Genomic DNA, 21334 nt, shown 5'->3' on the forward strand with positions numbered 1-21334 from the left:
AACAGGGGATGCACAAACCAATGTGTTTCTTCGTGCCGGTCCCAAGCCCGGATAAATGGGGAGGGTTACGTCAGGAAGGGCATCCAGTGTAAAATTTTTACCAAATCAATATGTGGACAACAATACAAATTTCCATACCGGATCGGTCGAGCCCTGGGTTAACAACGACCACCACCAGTACTGTTAGCCAACAGGGTGCTGGCGGAAATTTGGGTACTGTTGGCCGAAGAAGAGAAGAAGAGGGGGGAGGTGTGTCCAGAGGCAGGAGGAGAGGAGGCAAGTAAAGAGAGTAGAACTGAGGGTAGGAACTTTAAATGTTGGCAGTATGACTGGTAAGGGAGAGAGTTAGCAGATATGATGGAGAAAAGGAAGGTTGATATATTGTGCATGCAAGAGACTAAATGGAAGGGAGTAAGGCCAGGTGGGTCATAGGTAGATTCAAATTGTTCTATCATTGTGTGGATGGGAGGAGAAATGGGGTAGGAGTTATTCTGAAGGAAAAATATGTTAAGAGTGTTTTAGAGGTGAAAAGAGTGTCAGGCAGAGTAATGATTAGGAAGCTGGAAACTGGAGGTGTAATTATGAATGTTGTTAGTGCCTATGCATCGTAAGTTGGGTGTTCAATGGGGGAGAAAGAAGATTTTTGGAGTGAGATGGATTGAAGTGATGAACTGTGTACCCAAGGGACAGAAAGTGGTGATTGGAGCAGATTTCAATGGGCATATTGGTGAAGGGAACAGAGGAGACGAGGAGGTGATGGGTAGGTATGGTGCCAAGGAGAGGAATGAAGAAGGTTAGAGGAATAGTGGATTTTGCCTAAAGGATGGACATGGCTGTGGTGATACGTATTTTAACAAGAGGGAGGAACATAGGGTTACGTACAAGAGTGGAGGAAGATGCACACAGGTAGATTACATCCTATGCAGAAGAGCTGATCTGAAGGAGACTGAAGACTGCAAGTGGTGGCAGGGGAAAGTGTAGTTAAGCAGTATAGGATGGTGGTCTGTAGGAATGACGCTGGAAATCAAGAAGAGGAAGAGAGTGGGGCAGAGCCAAGGATCAAATGGTGGAAGTTGAAAAAGGAAGACTGCAAGGTTGAGTTTAGGGAGGAGGTGAGACAGGTACTGGGTGGCAGTGAAGAGTTACCAGACAGCTGGGAAACTACAGCAGATGTAGTACGCGTGACAGCAAGAAGGGTGCTTGGCATGACATCTGGAAGAGGAAGGAGGAAAAGGAAACCTGTTGGTGGAATGAAGAAATATAGGAGAGTATACAGAGGAAGAGGATGGCAAAGAAGAAGTGGGATAGTCAGAGAGATGCAGAAAGGTGAAAGAGAGAGGTGGCAAAGGATAAAGAAAAGGCATATGATGATTTGTATGAGAGGTTGGACACTAAGGAGGGAGGAAAGGACCTGTACCGATTAGCTCGAAAGAGGGAATGAGCTGGGAAAGATGTGCAGAAGGTTAGGGTGATAAAGGATAAAGATGGAAATGTACTCACAAGCGAGGAGAGTGTGTTGAGAAGATGGAGTACTTTGAGAGGCAGATGAATGAAGAGAACGAGAGAGAGAAGAGGTTGGATGATGTGGAGATCATGAAGTGCAACGGATTAGCAAGGAGGAAGTGAGGACAGCTATGAAGAGGATGAAAAATGGAAAGACCGTTGGTCCAGATGACATACCTATGGAAGCATGGAGGTGTTTAGGAGAGAGGGCAGTGGAGTTTTTATCCAGATTGTTTAATGGAATCTTGGAAAGTGAGAGGATGCCTGAGGAGTGGAGAAGAAGTGTACTGGTGCTGATATTTAAGAATAAGGGGGATAAGCAGGACTGCAGTAACTACAGGGGAATAAAATTGATGAGCCACAGTATGAAGTTATGGGAATGAGTAGTGGAAGCTAGGTTAAAAAGTGAGGTGATGATTAGTGAGCAGCAGCATGGTTTCATGTCAAGAAAGAGCACCACAGATACGATGTTTGCTTTGAGGATGTTGATGGAGAAGTTTAGAGAAGGCCAGAAGGAGCTGCATTGCGTCTTTGTGGACCTGGAGAAAGCATATGACAGGATGCCTCGAGAGAAGCTGTGGTATTATATGAGGAAGTCGGGAGTGGCAGAGAAGTACGTAAGAGTTGTGCAGGATATGTACGAAGGAAGTGTGACAGTGGTGAGGTCTGTGGTAGGAGTGACTGATGCATTCAAGTTGGAGGTGGGATTACATCAGGGATCGGCTCTGAGGCCTTTCTTATTTGCAATGGTGATGGACAGGTTGACAGACGAGATTAGACAGGAGTTCCCGTGGACTATGATGTTTGCTGATGACATTGTGATCTGTAGCAATAGTAGGGAGCAGGTTGAGGAGACCCTGGAGAGGTGGAGATATGCTCTAGAGAGGAGAGGAATGAAGGTCAGTAGGAACAAGACAGAATACATGTGTGTAAATGAGAGGGAGGTCAGTGGAATGGTGAGGATGCAGGGAGTAGAGTTGGTGAAGGTGGATGGGTTTAAATACTTGGGATCAACAGTACAGAGTAATGGGGATTGTGGAAGAGAGGTGAAAAAAGAGTGCACGCAGGGTAGAATGGGTGGAGAAGAGTGTCAGGAGTAATTTGTGACAGACGGGTATCAGAAAGAGTGAAAGAGACCAGCTATGTTATATGGGTTGGAGATGGTGGCACTGACCAGAAAGCAGGAGACAGAGCTGGAGGTGGCAGAGTTAAAGATGCTAAGATTTGCACTGGGTGTGACGAAGATGGATAGGATTAGAAATGGGTAGATTAGAGGGTCAGCTCAAGTTGGACGGTTGGAAGACAATGTCAGAGAGGCAAGACTGTGCTGGTTTGGACATGTTCAGAGGAGACATGCTGAGCATATTGGGAGAAGGATGCTAAGGATAGAGTTGCCAGGGAAGAGGAAAAGAGGAAGGCCTAAGCGAAAGTTTATGGATGTGGTAAGAGAGGACATGCAGGTGATAGGTGTAACAGAACAAGATGCAGAGGACAGAAAGATATGGAAGAAGATGATTCGCTGTGGCAACCCCTAACGGGAGCAGCTGAAAGAAGAAGAAGAAGATAGTCTCTTCTAATGTAAGGGGGTGAAAATCATAATCTGTTTAATGATAAAGCCAGAAGTTCACTTACCTTTGTACATGTGACAGTTCTTATTTAGTCATATCTTTTTTCTATTCCACCTACAGTTCCTCTAAAAATACATTTATCTGTATTATATACCTATCAGGACATATAATATCAAATGCTAAGTAATAAAATTACTTTTAAATTTCCATTTCTAGATGGCCTAAATTTGGTCCACACAACATATTATCGGGAACTTTAATGTACTTTTATAGTATATATATTATCTATACTCACAGCCCATATGAAGAATTAACAGCAAGACTGGTTATTTGTTGTGGAGGTTCCCCGCTGACCCAGACTAGCTGAATAACTAGCTCCACTTGGTAACCAGCAGACTGTTTTAATGGAGTACTTCTTACTCTAAAGACAAAAATAATGATTAAAGATTTCAGTTTATCTTTGCAGGAAAAAAACCCAACATTTTCTAAATATATTATATCTTTTATTATTGCATTATTACATAAATGGAATATGATGAAAATTTAGATATAGTAGTAGTCAGTAACAAATATGGTATGCTAAATAGTCATTTTATACACACACACTATTTGATCAATAAACACAATTTAGGCAACAAATTCTGATAACAGACAGGTAGATGGCAAACGTAGCTATTCTAGACATTTTATCAGTTACTCAGGTATATGTTTTAAGTATAGTTGTACCAAATTCACGTGTATGTTTTAACCATTAAAAGCCGTTTTAATTTGTTAAAATTAATGAATAAATGGAAGCTTAAAAATACTACAGAATTTGCAGTTAGGAGATCTTCACAGAATGAGGCGGAACTTGCTTCTCATTTTAAAGGTCCCAAACCTGAGTTTAAAGAGGCAGAGATACATATAATAGCACACTGGCCTTATTTCAACTGTCACAATACAAAGGGAACTGATGCTCACACATAATCTAGTTCATCCACCATATACTTTTCCAGAAATCATCTGTGCTTTATCTATGTGTTTATTAGACTGGAAGATGTATCTTATTGTGGGTAACAAAAATGTGTATCAATGATGTCAGTGATATCTTTCGCACATTTCATAGTAGCAGATTTTAACTGCAATGCAGATTAACACCTATAGGTGGTCTAATTAACACTCTTAGGTTCATATCCCTTTACTCTGCAATGCATTTCAGTTTAATAAAGATGCATATCATAATGTGCACTGCATGTTAATTGTGCAACAGAAACATAGCAGAATTTGTACACTTTAAAGTAGAGAAGCGTCTATGGCTTTTTTTATCATTGCGGAAATTTAGATATCCAGGGTGCCCTTCAAGATGAAACACCTCCTGCTTGAAACTCTTATCAACACCAACACAACCCTCAGCAACCTACAGGGTCTTGTCACAGAAGGTCTCTCACATCACATTAGGATCAGCAGTCACACCCAAGTCTGCAAGTTTCTCATACAAACTGAATGCAAACCCATTAGAAACAGCCTGATCTTGGAGTACGGCCAGGTCCAGCCTCATTCTCCTAGTAGGTGGAAGCCTACTGAACCTAAGCTGTATCTTCAGAGAAGCAACAAGTCTGTGGTCAGAATTCACAAACTGGGCACTTCTGTAGACCCTGCATTTCTGTAGGAGACTCCATGATCTGCCCATGAGGATGTTATCGATCTCCTTCACTGCACCACCAGCACTGAAGCACAGTAAAACTTCAATTATCTGTCACTCAATTAACAGTCACGCCAAAAAAAAACATTGCTGTTGTGATGTGAAATTTTGCATACACGTTGATAAATATTTTGTATGTCTTTATTTGCAACTTAGGCAAAGCAATGTAATATTAGTGCGACATTAGTGAGAAGCATTCATGTTGTTATTGTTATTATTTATGAATATTATCAATAATACATTGTTTAAAGTGTAACTTAACTCCTGCTTGTCTTTTACTACACCTAATTGCCTGAGGTTATAGATATAGAAGGGAAGGTGGGGAAAGGTTATATGGTTCAATACCTTATAAACAGTGGTAAGTCTGTGAGATTTGAGGCATTCTGACAAAGGCCATATATTAATAATACAAAAGGGGAAAGTAGAGCAAAATATTACTCTACCAAGACGAAACAATTGCATACACCAGTGTCTACCTATTACTACTGCAGCTGCACGATATGCTGCAAACTATGCACATTGAAACAACACTCCCTTTTGCTAGCATGTAGTGTTTTTCCCCAGCACCAAGAGTCATGTCACATTTTGAAATCACAGTGTCAGTTACATACCTTCAGCTTTAATAGCATTTCGTAGCTTTATTCTTTTGTTATAATTAAAATACTATAAATTGTTATGGCCCATAAACATATGTGTGTGGTGTTGGAATTGTCACAAAATATTTAAATTATTAAATGTTTACAAAAAATGGCAAAAGCACTTTAAGTATTGCTTCAATTTACGGAGTAGGAAGAACAACAGTGAATGATATAAAGCGTGATGCAGAGTAAAGTGAAAAATGTGTTAAAAAATGGAAACTAACAATTGTAATTTTATTCTGTATTGATATTAATATTCTTCCACATTGTCATTTTCTTTTAAATTGTTATGTTTTGTTAATATACTGTGACATGCAGGTAGCTTGTGATGCACTGTGCAGGAGCAGAAAGATTGAAATGCTGTGTAAGTGATAGAACTGGGTCAAAGGCTTCTGTTCTGTGAGGGGCAGACACACCTCTTAGGAGATGAGTGACAGGAGAAGTTAGGAGAAAAAGGATGGTGCAGTGGAAGGAAGTTTTGAGTAGAGAGTCAGAAGACAATAAGCAGGAGTGTTTGTGGTATAGAAAATGATAGAATGCGAGTGGCAGGAGATAATTATCGGTAGGGAAAGCTTTCTTTTCTCTGCCTCTGTCCTGACCCCTAATGGATAATCAAGGTTTTACTGTACAAAGTCTAATGATGAGGCTCAGGATGCTGGAAACAGGATCCAGTGATTCACAGATCCTGAGCTTTTTGCAAAGTCAAGGTACATGGAACCACTTTCACCACGGTCACCAGACCCATGGGGACCAACATAATTCTCATATCCAGCCCTGTCAGTGACAGTGGTCGCACTGAAGACACTCATGATCAGAGGAGTGTCACCACGCGGGCGTCCATCAACTACTTAGTGAAGTAGAAAATACAATGTCTCCCTCACCGAGACATCATTCACCGAGACACCCACAGAGTGCCTTAATCTGAGTCGAAAATGCTCATTGAAAGAAGTAACACTGGACACCATTGGAAAGAGTCTATCTGCCACAAACAACCATCAGAGCGACCAGACCAATAAAAGGTGTACCCACCTAAAGAGATCTTGCCAGACCCAGGTCTGTTCACCTCAGAGAATGCTGCCACTGAAATGCAGAGTTTACGAAGCTCCTTCGACAGCAGAGGTTGATGATAATCATATTGGAGAGACAGGACGTTCCACGCGCCTACCCAGATGGGCCGTCTCAAATTGGGACCCAAGTGCTGCCGTGCAGCGGTAGCACCACTCCTGCATTGATCCCCAACAAGCCTAACTTCATTAGCTCTCCGGTGGTTTTGACTCTTCTGGGAATGAGGCTCCCGAGGGCTTTCCCCCATCACTTCATAATGCAAGCAGCCTTCCTTTGGGTGGCTTCAGCAGAGCTACTGCTGCAGAGAGCAGAAAGGAGTCCTGTCTGCCGTTTCTGAGCTGTGTGAAGTATTTTATGGTGGCTAGAGTGCCAATTATGCCACCAATCCCCAAGTTTTCCCTACAAGTTGGAGGACTGCTTGCAGGGCCAAATGCAGTTTAACATCATACCCAGGACTGATATCATCAAGAGGAGTCGCAGCACAAGGCTTGATGGCAAGTATGGTCTGTAAAGGGAACTGAGAAGGATCAATGCTTGCATGGACTGGGTGCTAGGCAGGGTCGTGGGGTCCAGCAGCTATGGGACATCAGTTGGAGAAGAAAGATTCACTGATCTTGACTTTGCTGATAATGCTGTGATGTTAGCAGGGTCAATGGAGGCTCTGACAGGGGTCTCTCAAGAGACTGAGCGAGGGGTCTGAGTGTCTGGGCTTGCAAGTGTCCTAGATAAAAACAGATCCAGTCCTTGAGTGACCTCTTCGGCAAAGCCATCAGCAGAGTGTCTGTCTGCGGAGAGAGTGTCAACCTCATTGAGAGGTTTACTTACCTCGGCAGTGACATTCATGTCTCTGGTGACTCTTCTTATGAAGTCAGTAGACAGATTGGGAGGGCATGGGGAGTCATGAGGTCGCTGGAAAGGGGTGTGTGGCGCTTCTGATATCTCTGCAAAAGGACGAAGGTCCAAGTCTTTAGAATCCTGGTGGTTCCTATTTTGCTATATGGCTACGAAGCACGGACGCTATTTAGTGACTTGAGACAAAGACTGGTCTCCTTCGGTACTGTGCCTCTTTGGAGAATTCTTGGGTAACGCTGGTTTGACTTTGTGTCAAATGAGTGAGTGGTTGCTCATGGAGTCCCAAATCAGACACATTACCTGCGTTGTGAGGGAGCGTTAGTTACGACACTACGGCCATGTGGTGCAATTTCCTGATGGTGATCCGGCTTGCAAAGTCCTTATTGTTGAGGACACGAACGGCTGGACCAGGCCAAGGGGACACCCACGTAACACCTGTCTACGGTAGACAGATGTTCATTTCCTTAAGGAAGTCTGCCTTGGGGGGTTGTGTGGTGAGTGTGGCAACACGCGGTACCAGTGCATGCTCCCCTGCCTGACTTGATCTGTAATTCAGAGCTGAGTGAGTTCTATGCACTGGTATAAAGATCAGCAAACTGACACCCTTATTCGTCTGTAGTTGTTTTAATGTTTTCCAGAGAAAGCACCCAACTCATGTTATTCAGTGTTGCGTTAGTCTCTCACCAACAACATTCACAAGCATACACCCATACTGACTCATGCGATGGAAATTTATAGTTGCCAGCTTACCTGATAGCATGACTTTCAACTGTAACAGCAAACTCTATACTGAAAGCAACACACCCAGGAATTAAACATGTTATCTATTACAGTGAAAATGAAACTACATCCAATTGAAAAGGGAGAGTATTTATGTACCTGTTAGAATCTGTGTGCACACAGTGTTCTTTATACTGTGGTAATGAGGTCAACACACCTTCATATAATGTACTGTGAAACTGGGATTCCATGTTTGGCAGCACTATATGGAATGGTAGTTGTGAAAAACACTTTTGGTGCTTCCTCTGCAATATTGACTTTCATAAGCTATAACCATGTCAGAGTCAAGGTCTTTTAAGCCTTTACTTTTATTATTATGTACATAAGATAAACTTATCCATGCAATGTAATGTCAGTATTTGAGATAAAATGAGGTTAAAACATCATAAAATTTGAAATTCCTAAACAAATGTGATTTCACTTTGGTCAAGTAAATATGTTTAGGAACATTTACAAATACTTAATACATCAAAATTTTTGAATTTAGAATATGAGGTTCATTTATATTTCTCATATAGAAAAAATAACTTTGGTGACCTAAACAAGCGCAAGAACAACAAAACGAATACACACTTGAGACAGGGTACATTGTCCCGGAGGCCATCTGAGGAGCTGCTGCTTGTAGAAGGATGGGACTGAGGTGCAGGAGGTTGGGGATTGGAAGAGGCCCCTGGAGTTGGCAAAGGTGGTATCTGATCCACATCTGGAGAATCAACATCATTGAGTTCATACTGTAGGCGAACTTCGAGCAGCTATTGGAATAATATGGAAACACATGTAATAGTTGATATGAAAGTTAATTTTCTAAGGATGTACAGTACTGTGAAACTATATTCCAATATTTGATCTACAATAGATTAAGATAAAATTTTGTTTTGCTAAATGTGTCATACTGTGATATATAGTAGGTATTACATTTACAAAAAAATATTGCATATTTTAATACTTTAAATCACTAACAAAAATTTGCATTTTGCAGCTTAGAAATATTACAAAATGTTTATATTTCTTTTTGTTCAACATTTATATTTTAACATGCAAAAATATACACTGGTTATACTGTTTGGTCAAACAACCATATGTGACACCCTCCGTTACCTACAGGGCGTTTAAGCAGTAAAAGAAATTCTAATGGCAGTGTTATTAATGTTATACTGTTAAAAATAATGGGTTAATAAAATAACCAAAAAGAAACCTAAATATTGACAAGCAACACTTAACAAGAGCCAGAATTAAATTAATTTTAATTGTGATGAGTTTTTCACACACTTGCCAGGAATCTATTAAAAAAAATTAGTAAATTAATTTTCAGGGCATTCTGAAAATATACAATCATTCAAAAAATAACATTTATGATGTAAATCTTCTTAGACCATGATCTGATTCACAGGTAGACTGCTCTGCTGTTCTGGCACACAATAATGTGTCAGACCTCTGTTACTTTATCCAAAACCAATAATTGCTTGGTTGTTTGTTTGTCTTTCTAATCCCCACAATCTTGAAATCATGAGCAATTCCACAGTGGGCATCTTAGGATATAAATCATTTGTTCTTTTGAAACAATTTAAAGGCTAGTTCAAACTATTTTTTACCAAAATATACACTAAGTACTATTTGGAGTTGAGCTTAAATAATAGTGGGTGTGACACTGGCATACCATTTGTGATGCAGTGGCCAGATTATTTCACTTAGTGATCTTTCATTGTTGAAAGGTTCATCTGCAAATCCAGGCATTGACTTACTGTATAATGGGTTAAGTAACAGCACACTGAACAGTTAGGACACAAGTACATAAGCATACTGATGATGGCTATACTGTGTTACTGTACCAGTGGGTATAAATCATAAATTTTATGACAGCTTTTGCATTGATGCAGTAAACTATTACATTGTTTTACAGGCCTCAATGTCATTAACCAAACATCTCAAGGACAAAAGGTAAAAAATAAATAAATGAGTTGATGTGATTTGTTTAAAATAGTTGAAGCACTTATGTTAAATACACACAAAGAGGCTACTTCAAAATATTAAGCTTTACCTTCCTTATTTGTAAACTGGTAACTAATATTAAAACTACAACTTAATTTATGAAGGGTGATGAGATTTTCACAAGCTTTTCATACCTGAACGACCTCTGTGGTAACTTCCTGCTTGCTGAACTTATAGATGATAACATGTGCAGAGACGCCAGCAACACACAACATTCGACTCTCTGGACACCAAGACAATATCTGAATGGCAAAAGGGTCCTCGTCTACAATGTCTGTGCTTGGTTTATCCTCTTTGTTCCGGGATTTCTCAAAGACTTTAGCAGTTTTCAGTTTATAAAGTACTTGTAACATTACTGGTAGACAAAGAAAATACAATGTTAAATGTACATAAACCTGCATATTCACCACCGTTAGAAAAATTTTCATGAATAGTGATAAAAAATAATTAAAAAAATATCTATTATTATATTTGTATTAGGCTTATAAAAATGTGCAGGCTTAACTACCATTTATAGACATGAATGCATTTTTCTGAGGTATGACTTGTACTAATGAAAATTGTTTAATAGCTCCTTTTATTCAAACAAGAAAGAAAATTATCACAAAAATTAGATTAACAACAATCAGAATGTAAGCGCTGTGTTATAAAAGCTATGGCAACAGTACTAACTATTAACATTTCAAATAAACTTAATCTAGTCACTGTTGTAGGTAGTCAATTCTATTTTTTCTTGCAAAAATTACTTGTACTGGGTATTGTGAGATACATTCTAACCTTACAGACAGACACACTACAACAAGACAATTACTACACAAATCAAATGCAGTTTTTCTTTTTTAATCAATCCATTTGTTAGAATGCAAACCAGAATTTACCATATCATTAAAGTGTCAAGGCCAAGAGCCTATTAATTTATTCATATGCTCTTTTAAAGTAATCCTGTGGCTTACAATAGTCTTCTGGATAGACTGTGTACTAAAATGGTATGGCCAGTATTGATGTCATTGACATGAATAAATAACATAAAAACACATTTATGCATTAAAGAAAAAAAAAAAACACCCTAAAACAAACCAAAATCATAGCTTACACAAGCAGACAAGCAGAATAAAGAAGATGATTTAATGCATCAAAATGGTACAAAGCTTTTTGCAGATCAAGTAACAGACTCCAAAATTAAGTTGTATTAAAAACAGCACAAACAAACTGGAGCATAAAAGAGAACTTACTTGCAGAGGCATCCCAGAATTTTACTGATCCATCAGCATGCCTGGTGCCAAACAAAATACAGAAGAGATTAAGTATCATTACAAAACCATGTGCTTTATTCATGGTTTTGTATTTTTACTTTTATATATAATGTAGAAATATAACAACAGAAATATTATAATCTGTAAAAATATAACAACAGAAATATTACAATCTCTATTACAGTCTAACTCTGCAATTCTGAGTATAACATCCAATCTTTTTTTTCAGGAGACAGAAATGTGGTCCAGCTTGTGGTCCAGACAATGCGACTCCCTTCACAGTAAAACATTGTGTGTTTATGGACATTTTCATTTGGTCTTTGGCTCAATGCAAAATTTCTGCATTCTTCAAAGAATCAACAATAATCCTGGGTCTAAGTAGGCCAGTGGTGGACACATTTGAATATTTAATTCTTCAGCATCTCAAGCCTATCACTGATTCTCCTCTTGACCCATTACATTTTCTTTACCATACTAACAGGTTAGTTAAGGAGGCATTAAACATGGCTCCTCACTAAATCTTGCACCATTTGTGTGGTTAAAATGCTACAAGGATCCCAGGTGTTTATGCTACGATGGTGATTGTAGATTTTAGTTCTGTTTTAAACACAATCACACCAGAGGTTCTGCTGGACAAACTTCCCGGTATGAACTTGAACTGTGCACATCTCACTAGACTTCTGACTTTTTGAGAAACACAAATCAGACTGTAAAACTGGGCAAGTATCAGTCATGTTCACTATTCTGAGCACAGGGTCCTGTCAGGAGTCTGTTCCATATTCTTTTCTTTTTTTTTCTCTCTACACCAACAGCTACACAATCACCTACAGTGATATATCTCTTAAACTGCAGAAATCTGCTCATTAAACAGCTGTGATCACAAACAGGGACAAGGTACAATATTGGAAGGAAGGGAAGCTGCTGGCTAGTTGGTACACCTTCACCAATCTTAATCTGAATACTGTGAAAATGCTGTAAATGGCTGTGAATTTTAGGAGACACTTCTCAGCACCTCCTTCAAAGGCTATTAATGGTGTCACTGTCAGCAGGGTAGAATCCTTGAAATTTCTTGCCACCACTATCGCTGACAGTATGAACTGCGATGAAACCATAATTTCTCTCATCAAAAAAGCTCGGCAGTTTATGTATGTACGTTATCCATCACCTTTAAAAGTTTAACCTGTTAGAAACAGTTATAGTTCAGTTGTAAGCAGTCACTTTCTCTGCAGCTGTCTGGTATGGTCTTATCCAAAACAAAAACCACATTTCATTCAGAAAAGCAAAAATTATTGTACTGTATGTCTGAGGATGCATTCTACTGAGGACCTACTGTATGTATAATGCAAGTCATGTAATGTGAAGAAAATATAATCAAACAGCACACTCTCCTGGCGAAGCATTTGTCCAGTTATTGCCCACATGGAAATATTAAAGGTCACCAAAAATAAGAACCACTTGTTACATAGTTTCTTTTCTGCTTAAAAACAGTCTAATTCATCTCTGTCTCCAGATCTACAAGCTATTACATTTAATTTTATTTATGTTTACTTTAAAAAAAAGACTAGCTCTTCATATTACTGGACATGAGCACAAATCTACATTGTCAAATCGTTTTATATTATAATTTCCCATCTATCTATCTATCTATCTATCTATCTATCTATCTATCTATCTATCTATCTATCTATCTATCTATCTATCTATCTATCTATCTATCTATCTACCTATCTATCTATCTATCTATATGTGATTTTGTCCAACAGATCATCATTCAATACTGTTGTATTTTCTGTTATATTGTGATGGTGTCATAAATTGTATATTGTGCTGTTAACTTTATTTACTTTAGTTATGTCAGATGTAACAACAATAGAAAATCCCAATAACAATGCTGCCTGGCAATAAAGTGCAAGTTCATAAGGAGTTTTAAGCCAGAATGATGACAAGTTCTTTACTGTCAGGTACAAACAGAGTCTGTCTACATTATGATTTGTTCATTCCTAAGGTGCAAATATTAACAATATTAAAATCATTTTTGACTTAACAGTGATAAATGCAGTTCTGAGGCGTCTGTATTGGGAAATGAATACACAATGGAATAGCTTCAGATTTTCACAAATTGCCTGAGAATGGAGTGGCATGGTATAATTTATTATGAATTTGTGGATGTGCCTTTCCTGTATGCCATCTGTGCAGCTGTGCAAAGGATGTTTCGGTGGGATAAAATATAAACTAAAGTAGCCCTAACTCTGACCCATGAAGAACACAAGTGGAGATATTGCTAAGATTTGGTGTGTGTTTACCTACAGCAATATTTCATCTACTCAGTAGTATCTATCTATCTATCTAGAAATACCATTCCTTAGCAGTGCCTGTGGTTCCAAGTACTGAAGGCAGATGCAATAATCAAAATATCAAAAGCTGCACTTGCATCAAACGGCATGAGGAAACAAGGGAATCTGGATCCTTGTTTATAAAATGTGCATACACTCAGGAACTTGTGTAAACCACTTTATATGTAAAAGTTGGGATTTATAAAACATGAACTTAGCCAGAAAACTAGCTTAATGTTATGGCAAATTATGAACATTTGTAAGTCCTACAGAGACATTTTTGGTGTTGGAATTTTAGCGATTCCAGGTGGCAGGACAATGAAGTGAACAGAAAATGCTGTTTCAGGGCACATTTCATGCATTAGTCACATTATGATATTCCTAAACTTGTATCACAGTTAACTGACATGTTCTTTGAATACAATGATCTTCAATGTTGGTAATAATGCCTTAATGCATAAGCTTAATGTTAACTGCCTCGGTGTTATGTACAGTCTATCTATTCTACCTTATTCTATAAAAATGGTGTTCTGTATGTTGTAAAACACAAGTGACAGTGGCAGAGCTACCAAGAAGCCAATCATCACTCAGAGCATGGCCCGGACATCTACATCGCACACTGCTATATGATAAAATAAAAGAATCAGGGTGTTCAGCCAGGTCAACTTGCAACTATGCTGGTCAGATACATTTGAGCATCACATATTAATTGTATAATAACTGAATGAAAGTGCATTCTATTTACAAAGCAAATTCATTCTGTGTTAGTGCCTTTATCGTAACATGTGTTCAGTCAATTACAACAATTACATTAGGAAAATAAGTTATTGCTGAAAATTGCTTTTTGATCTCAGCTTGCTCACCCTGACTGTAAGTAAATTGCTAGCATATTATTTATACCATAACATACAGGTGGCGTGACCAGTCAGCCAGTTTATGTTGAAAGGAGCCCGTTGCAAAATACCCTGCTTTGTTAAACCCTGTAATGGAACAGGGACTATATGATTTCTGTATGATGATCTCTGTAATATAGGTTCAAATTCAGCACACAGCTCCAAGAGGATGGCTCCACGAAGTCTGTATCGGCTTATAAGCCAGTCATCATCATGAGCAAAAAAAAAAATCATTGTGAACCTTGAAAACTAGCTCCTTGTGTGTCCTGCCATTGGTGATACCCTCCAAAAGAACTAACACTGCCATTGGCAGTCATGTCATACACCATGCAAAACAACTTTTTTTTCAGGTAATAGTAGGTAGAGCGTGGCTCCTGAAACCACCCATCAACCCACAAACACCACAACCGAGAAGATAAAGTGAAAGTCACTCCCACACATTTAGTGATAGAATGAATCACTGCATCAGTAAAAGGTTGATGGAGAGGTCTGGACTTGTCAGGCAGCACATTGGTATGCATCCCCACAAAGATTTGCCACATTGTGATAGCTTGTTTGGTACTGCACAATATAGCGCAAAAACACGGACTGCCTCTGCTACCTGAGGTAGGTTAAGAAAAAAGGGAAATCAACACAATGGCGATTCCAAGTCATTTGGATGCTGTATGTTGAAGATAAACAGTATTGCAATATTGGCAAGTACTTGGCTAAATTCCTTTTTTTTACCAGTTTAATAAAAATGTTCTTAATATCTTGTAGTTCACTGTGCAAACAGCCTGCATCGATTCACACTGTGTGCTGTTAATGGTCTGGGTCCTGAATGATGGCACAGTACTACTGCTATCTCGGCTCAGCTGTTGTCACTTGCTCCCTTCTCTTGAACAGAATGTTTTTGTGGTTCTCCACTTCAGTCAGTAATACACCACTTTCACATTCACTGAAGTTTCGTTTTCTGAATTCTCCCATTTTATATGGTGATTAGATTATGAATATTCAAAAAAGGATTTTTTTGTTTTGTTTATATAAAGAAAATTGGGGTAGCACAGCAAAATTTTAGCATAAAATCTAAGTAAAGGTTTAACATGCGAGGCCCCTTAGAACCTACTGCCTCCAATTCCAGTCTCCGTACCAAAGAATGTTCACACATTAAAGTAGATGACTTGCATAATACATACAGATGTTTATTTACTTACTGCTCTAAAGAGACAATCTTTACCAGACTCTGTCAGACAGAAAGGGTAGCATTGAAATGGAGCAAGTAAAAAAAACACTAAATCAACTAAACAACTAAAATAAATTACATCTTCAAGTTTGTGTTTTTCAGAAGAGGCTGATGAGTCTACCTGAGGAATGAGGTAGCTTGGTTTGCAGAGATTGCCATGCTAGTGATATTGGAGAAGAGTAGGAAAGAGGGACAAACAAATGGTATAGTAATTTAACCTAAACAGAATACTAGGTAATTTTAGGAAAGAGCCATAAAAGATGACAGTGAATTAAAAATGTATGCACACATGGGAATACTATTTCTTTTTTAATTACTGGTCTAACAGAGGTTTTTCCTTGAGACTACTGCACAGTTTTTGGATTTCACTGTGGCTGCAGCACAACTACAGCATGTGGTTTTCATTTTGTACAATACTATGTGTATTTTTATGTTGTACACCACACCATTTTATTTGTAGTTCCTCAGTGAAATAGCCGTGTTTCCTAATCTAGAAAGCTACCTGCAAAGCAAGCCTTACATTGTTGTGATATAACTAGGTATGACTATATTCATCTGCATAGAGTACAAATTCTTAACTACCTGCTAAAATGCTCAATTTTCCAAAATTATTTGTTTCTATATTAATCTACACACATCTAAGTAAATGAGACATTGTGACTTCACTTTCAAAGATGAAACAATTTGATTTTATATTCCAGCGTTATGCAGTTTGTTGTTTACTCCAGAGCTCTAACATTTTATTGGGAGTTTGATAAATGCACACCCACTCCAACACTACTAATTATACTAATCAGAAACAATCACTGATTGCTACTTTTCAGATCAGCAGGCTCATGTAGATTAGATAAGCATTTTATCATGCCTTCTTTTTTTCCAATTGTTGTAAGAAGCAACATACATTGAAATACTTTCACAATTAGCAGTTGTTTACTAAATTAATTCTTTACAAGACTAAGCTACACCCTTTTATCTTCGTGAAGGCTTACACATACAGCACAAATGTCTCAGCATTATATAACCTGAAACACACTTAGCTTTAAACTTACCCAGTGATAATTATCTCAGGATAGCACTGATTACCTAAACCCCAGTTGCCACCACTGATAGGCCATTCCTGAAAGGAAAAATGAATGGAAACCAAGTTAAGAATTAAATAGAAGTTTAATAAAAATGCATAAAAATATGTGTACTTTTCTTTCCAACATAACTTCACTTCTTGATATATTTCTTTACTATATATATAAACATCACAGGATAGGTTTTATTTGGATTGTGAGGAAGGAGAAACTCATTTTGATGTACAGTTTGATTTAATTTACAAACAGCAAAGCTAACACAAGCACCCACACCAGTCCCTGGGCTTGTTTACCTAAACTACATGTATCATGTGATAAGTAGGAGTACTTACAAATTACCCATAAACCCAGGACAACACTAGGAATGCCCAGTTAAAAGAAAACAAAACCCATTGTTATTAGCAAAAATAAAAACACAAAGGTACTGTAGATAAAACAGAAACACCTGCAAACTATAAAGCAATAAGCAAAAAAGAAAGGCCACTTTGAGCCTTCCTAATACAAATAAAGGTCAGCAACTGTTGTGGCTTGTCATTGTTTCCACCAGTTTATCGTGCAGGTCTGCAAAGAGATCCTTGTACTTCATGGCTTGGCTTTTGTCCTGACATGTAGTGTGAACAGTGGAATCTTAACATACTGTACACAGGTATACTCCTTAATAAACAATGTCCAATCAATTCAAATTGCCACAGGTGGACTCCAATCAAATTCTAGATACATTTCAAGGATAATTAAAGTAAATATGTAGAGGACAGGAAGATATGGAGCAGGATCTGCTATGGCAACCCCTAACAGGAGCAGCCTACAGAAGAAGAAGAAGAGGATGCACTTGACCAAAATGTGCAGTGCCACATCAAATGGCCTGAACACTTACATAAATAAAGAGATTTTAGTTTTTAATTGTTAAAAATGTCCAAACCTTTCTGAAAACATTTTCACTTTGTGACTATGGATTACTTAATCTAGATTGATAGACAAAAATGGCAAATGTATCCATTTAAAGTGAAGTCTGTAACAGAATAAAGTGTACAGAAAGTGAAAAGGTATGAATCTACTGTAAGTCACCACTAAATACTCTCCTTCTCACCACCAACTTCCCATTTACTTCCTACCCCTCCACCCAAGCCAAGTTCTTTGGTCTGGGGACCAGAAGGAGCTTTTTACCCTACTGCTGGAGACCACCTGCAAGAGCCAACTCATATATACTATATGTTCAGAGTTTAGGAATGTTCAATCAAACTTGTTAGGCTGCCCATGAAGAACTCCCTCAGAATGCTCACCTGTCCCTGCAGTCTCGAAAAACCCCACCTACAATATAAAGGCTAGAACACTCAGCAGTGGCTTCATAACAGGAAGCAGGTAGATGTGCAAAAGTCAATACATCTCTCTGTTGTCAACTGACATCCATGGTATAGTTATCCTTACCTTACATACAGTATAGACTTGGGAACTCTACCAGGACATATTAATGTTGGTATTTCTTCCTGGAAGGTTCTTAACTAGCTACTATGACAGTCCTCCTCATGAAAACCTACATTATATACACCAAAGAGGAGGAGAAATTCATATATTAATCCATCCATATATTAACTTAAACTATTTAATTCACTATAGGTTTTCATTTAGCTGAAGGCTACGGTAACAGCATTGGGTTTCCAGTTCAGGAACCATCTCTGGCCAGGGAACCATTTCACTGACAGGCAAAAAGTGAAAAGAACTATATAAAAGCAAAAATGGATACTGGCATTAATACAAAGAGGGATAATGCTCTAAAGTATTTATACTGGCATGTCAAAGTATTCAATTCCCTTGAAAGTAATCATAATTTTCTGCATGGTAAAAGTGTTGTACACATATTTATCCATTCAAATTTTTTAATGTGAACTCTTATTCTGTAACAACAGCAGCTTCACAATAAATGGGCAGATGGATACAAAAACTGTGCTTTATTGAATTACACAACACAATGGGTGATTATAACTGTTTATAAAATTACAGTGATTCTGCTTTATAATGATGTGTAATGTGTTAAAAGTACCTTGGCATACACAAAGGAATGCTCCGTTCTATTGACAGTGACAAGTAAAATCCCAGGCAGCTTGGGAAATTTCCTTAGATTCTGATCAATTCACTCCAGAGTAACATGAAAGATGTCTTTCCAAAGCTAATAGGCTAAGGATTTTAGTTATTTTATTACAGAAAGACTATTCCATCACATTAACATGAAAACATATGTTTGATTACAAGCAGAGGCTTTCATTCAGTAATTGCCAAAGAAAGAGCCCAAATCAAACAACTGCCATATCTTTCAGAAGTAAGCCAACATGCATTAAAAAGATAAGCCTCTGTTCCTTTTTACTGGATAAAAGCCTGTCCACTCAAAGGAAAATGACTGTAATTATCTAGAGCAGGGGTGGTGAACTCCAGGCCTCGAGTGCTGTAGTGGCTACAGATTTTCATTCTTACCATTTTCTTAACATTAGAATTACCAGAGCCTACGAAAAAACTCATAGATCCGGCCCACCTTAAATCCATTCGCACCTCTCCCTCATCGTCTTTTGTCCTGTAAATGTGCCGATTAAGACAAGCAGCAAGCAGCCTGCTATTCCATCCCCCCCGTCGCAGAATGTGCACAATGTTCTCCCAGCTCATGCCTTGATTATCTGGGAATGAAGTGCTGGAGATTTAGAGTGTAAATAATAGATCGTTATTTGAAACACATGCATTTCATGTGTGTTCCGTTTCTACAATAATCTGTGTAAACACATTGTTAAAACAGAAACGTTTTTCATATTTCAGTAGTAAATAACAAAATGTTGGCATAAACTATATAATGTGTGAGGCCTGAAGTCTAAAGATCAAATAAGCACTTTCACAATAGGTTCAAGGATAAGACAACAGCTTCCTTGATGTAGCGGAAAGATTTGCTGACTTGTAATCAAGAGTCCCTGGTTCGATCCCGACTGCCTCCTATATTTGCCGTTTTCAGTAGTAAGCTGCTCTTATTGTTAATATTATACAGAACACACATTCATTTGGTTTGCGTCTGTAACAGATGGTGTACATTTATGGTACTTGTAAAAGTTACTGTTTTATTTTCACTTTTATTCTCTCAGTGACGATCACGATACATACTACCGCTCTAGGGATCTGACGCTGTTAGTTTTTATTTGAAACTGTGAATAACTGTAGATGTGAGTTGTGTTTTGAGGCAATGGAACTGGACACTCTCTGATCTGGAAGGATAAAAGCTGACACACAAACGCTGGTGGATCTGCCTTCTTCGTATCTCACCATCACTTGATTTTTTTTATTCAGTTTTATTGAGTGTTCCTGCTCACACTGAATTAGTATGCACCTTATGGTCTATGATGTCAAAAAAAAAAACAGTAGGTATATATGATATTTGGAATTATTCATTTTATGACTTGTATAGTACATTTCGGAAAACATTGTGGCACGTATGCAACATTATTCATATTATTCATATTCATTTGCATAACATTTTGCGGTTGTAATCAGTGACCGCATGTTTTTTTTTTTCCGATCTTGCCAGTCTCCACGTTGCTGTATGTTACTGTTTCTTTTGTACTCCAGAACATGCAGAGGAAAGAATAGTACAGAGAGGTCAGTTCAGCGCTATATGCAATCATCAAATTCAAATGTTAACAGTTCACACACACGCAAGGACCATCCTTATTACATTTACGACATATGTACCTGTTGCAATGTACAGTACACACTTCTCTCTATGCTTTGGTTCCTATTACATTGAAAGCGCACCCGACACTGACTCAGTTTACTTTCCTGGAGAAAGTGGCTGTCTTGGAACAGAAGCTTGTTGATGTTTTATCCTCCTTTTCTTTTTCCATTGCCTTTTCTAGTAAGATACGATGACGATGTTCCTCTGTAAGGTGAGCCAGTGGCCTCCGTGCATGCCTCGCACAGGACATGTGCGTTGATCGCTGCCAAGTCAAGCTTGTTATAACACAAGCAACTGGCCACCTGCGTGTTCTTGCTTGCACTGAATAAGCTCACACCTTCTGGTGCATGATGTCAATGCAACACGGAAAAAAAAGAATGAGACAAATATATGGGACATTGTGTATAAATTTATTGTACTTGTAAAAGTTAGCTTTTTTCAGTTTTATTCTCTCAATCATGATCACGCTGTATGCCCCATCCCAACACCCCCCCCCAAAGATCTGCCTCTAAGTAACAGCAGCAGCATAAATTCACACCCCATCTGACACTGTTTGTTTTCAAATAATATTGCATTAGTGCGATGATGTTTTCTGATTGGTACTATTCAGGTCATTTCTTCAAAATGTCACATATAATGTCTCTTTCTTTCAGGTGTGTACAGTAATCCCTCCTCGATCGCGGGGGTTGCGTTCCAGAACCCCCTGCGAAAGGTGAAAATCCACGAAGTAGAAACCATATGTTTATATGGTTATTTTTATATTAGTCAAGCTTGG

The 21334-nt window shown here is 38.3% G+C and overlaps 1 protein-coding gene across 1 annotated transcript in view; it reads right to left on the minus strand.

The window, feature by feature from the left end:
* The window catches only part of LOC114648702 (syntaxin-binding protein 5-like), a 580738-nt gene that overhangs the window by 69037 nt on the left and 490367 nt on the right, over window positions 1–21334 (minus strand). Inside the window, 5 exon segments of the mRNA XM_051924863.1 lie at window positions 3367–3492; window positions 8661–8839; window positions 10211–10431; window positions 11309–11349; window positions 16827–16894. Coding sequence (XP_051780823.1) covers window positions 3367–3492; window positions 8661–8839; window positions 10211–10431; window positions 11309–11349; window positions 16827–16894 — 635 coding nt within the window.

Source organism: Erpetoichthys calabaricus, chromosome 3 (genome assembly GCF_900747795.2).
Source record: "Erpetoichthys calabaricus chromosome 3, fErpCal1.3, whole genome shotgun sequence".
In the NCBI taxonomy this organism is placed as follows: domain Eukaryota; kingdom Metazoa; phylum Chordata; class Cladistia; order Polypteriformes; family Polypteridae; genus Erpetoichthys; species Erpetoichthys calabaricus.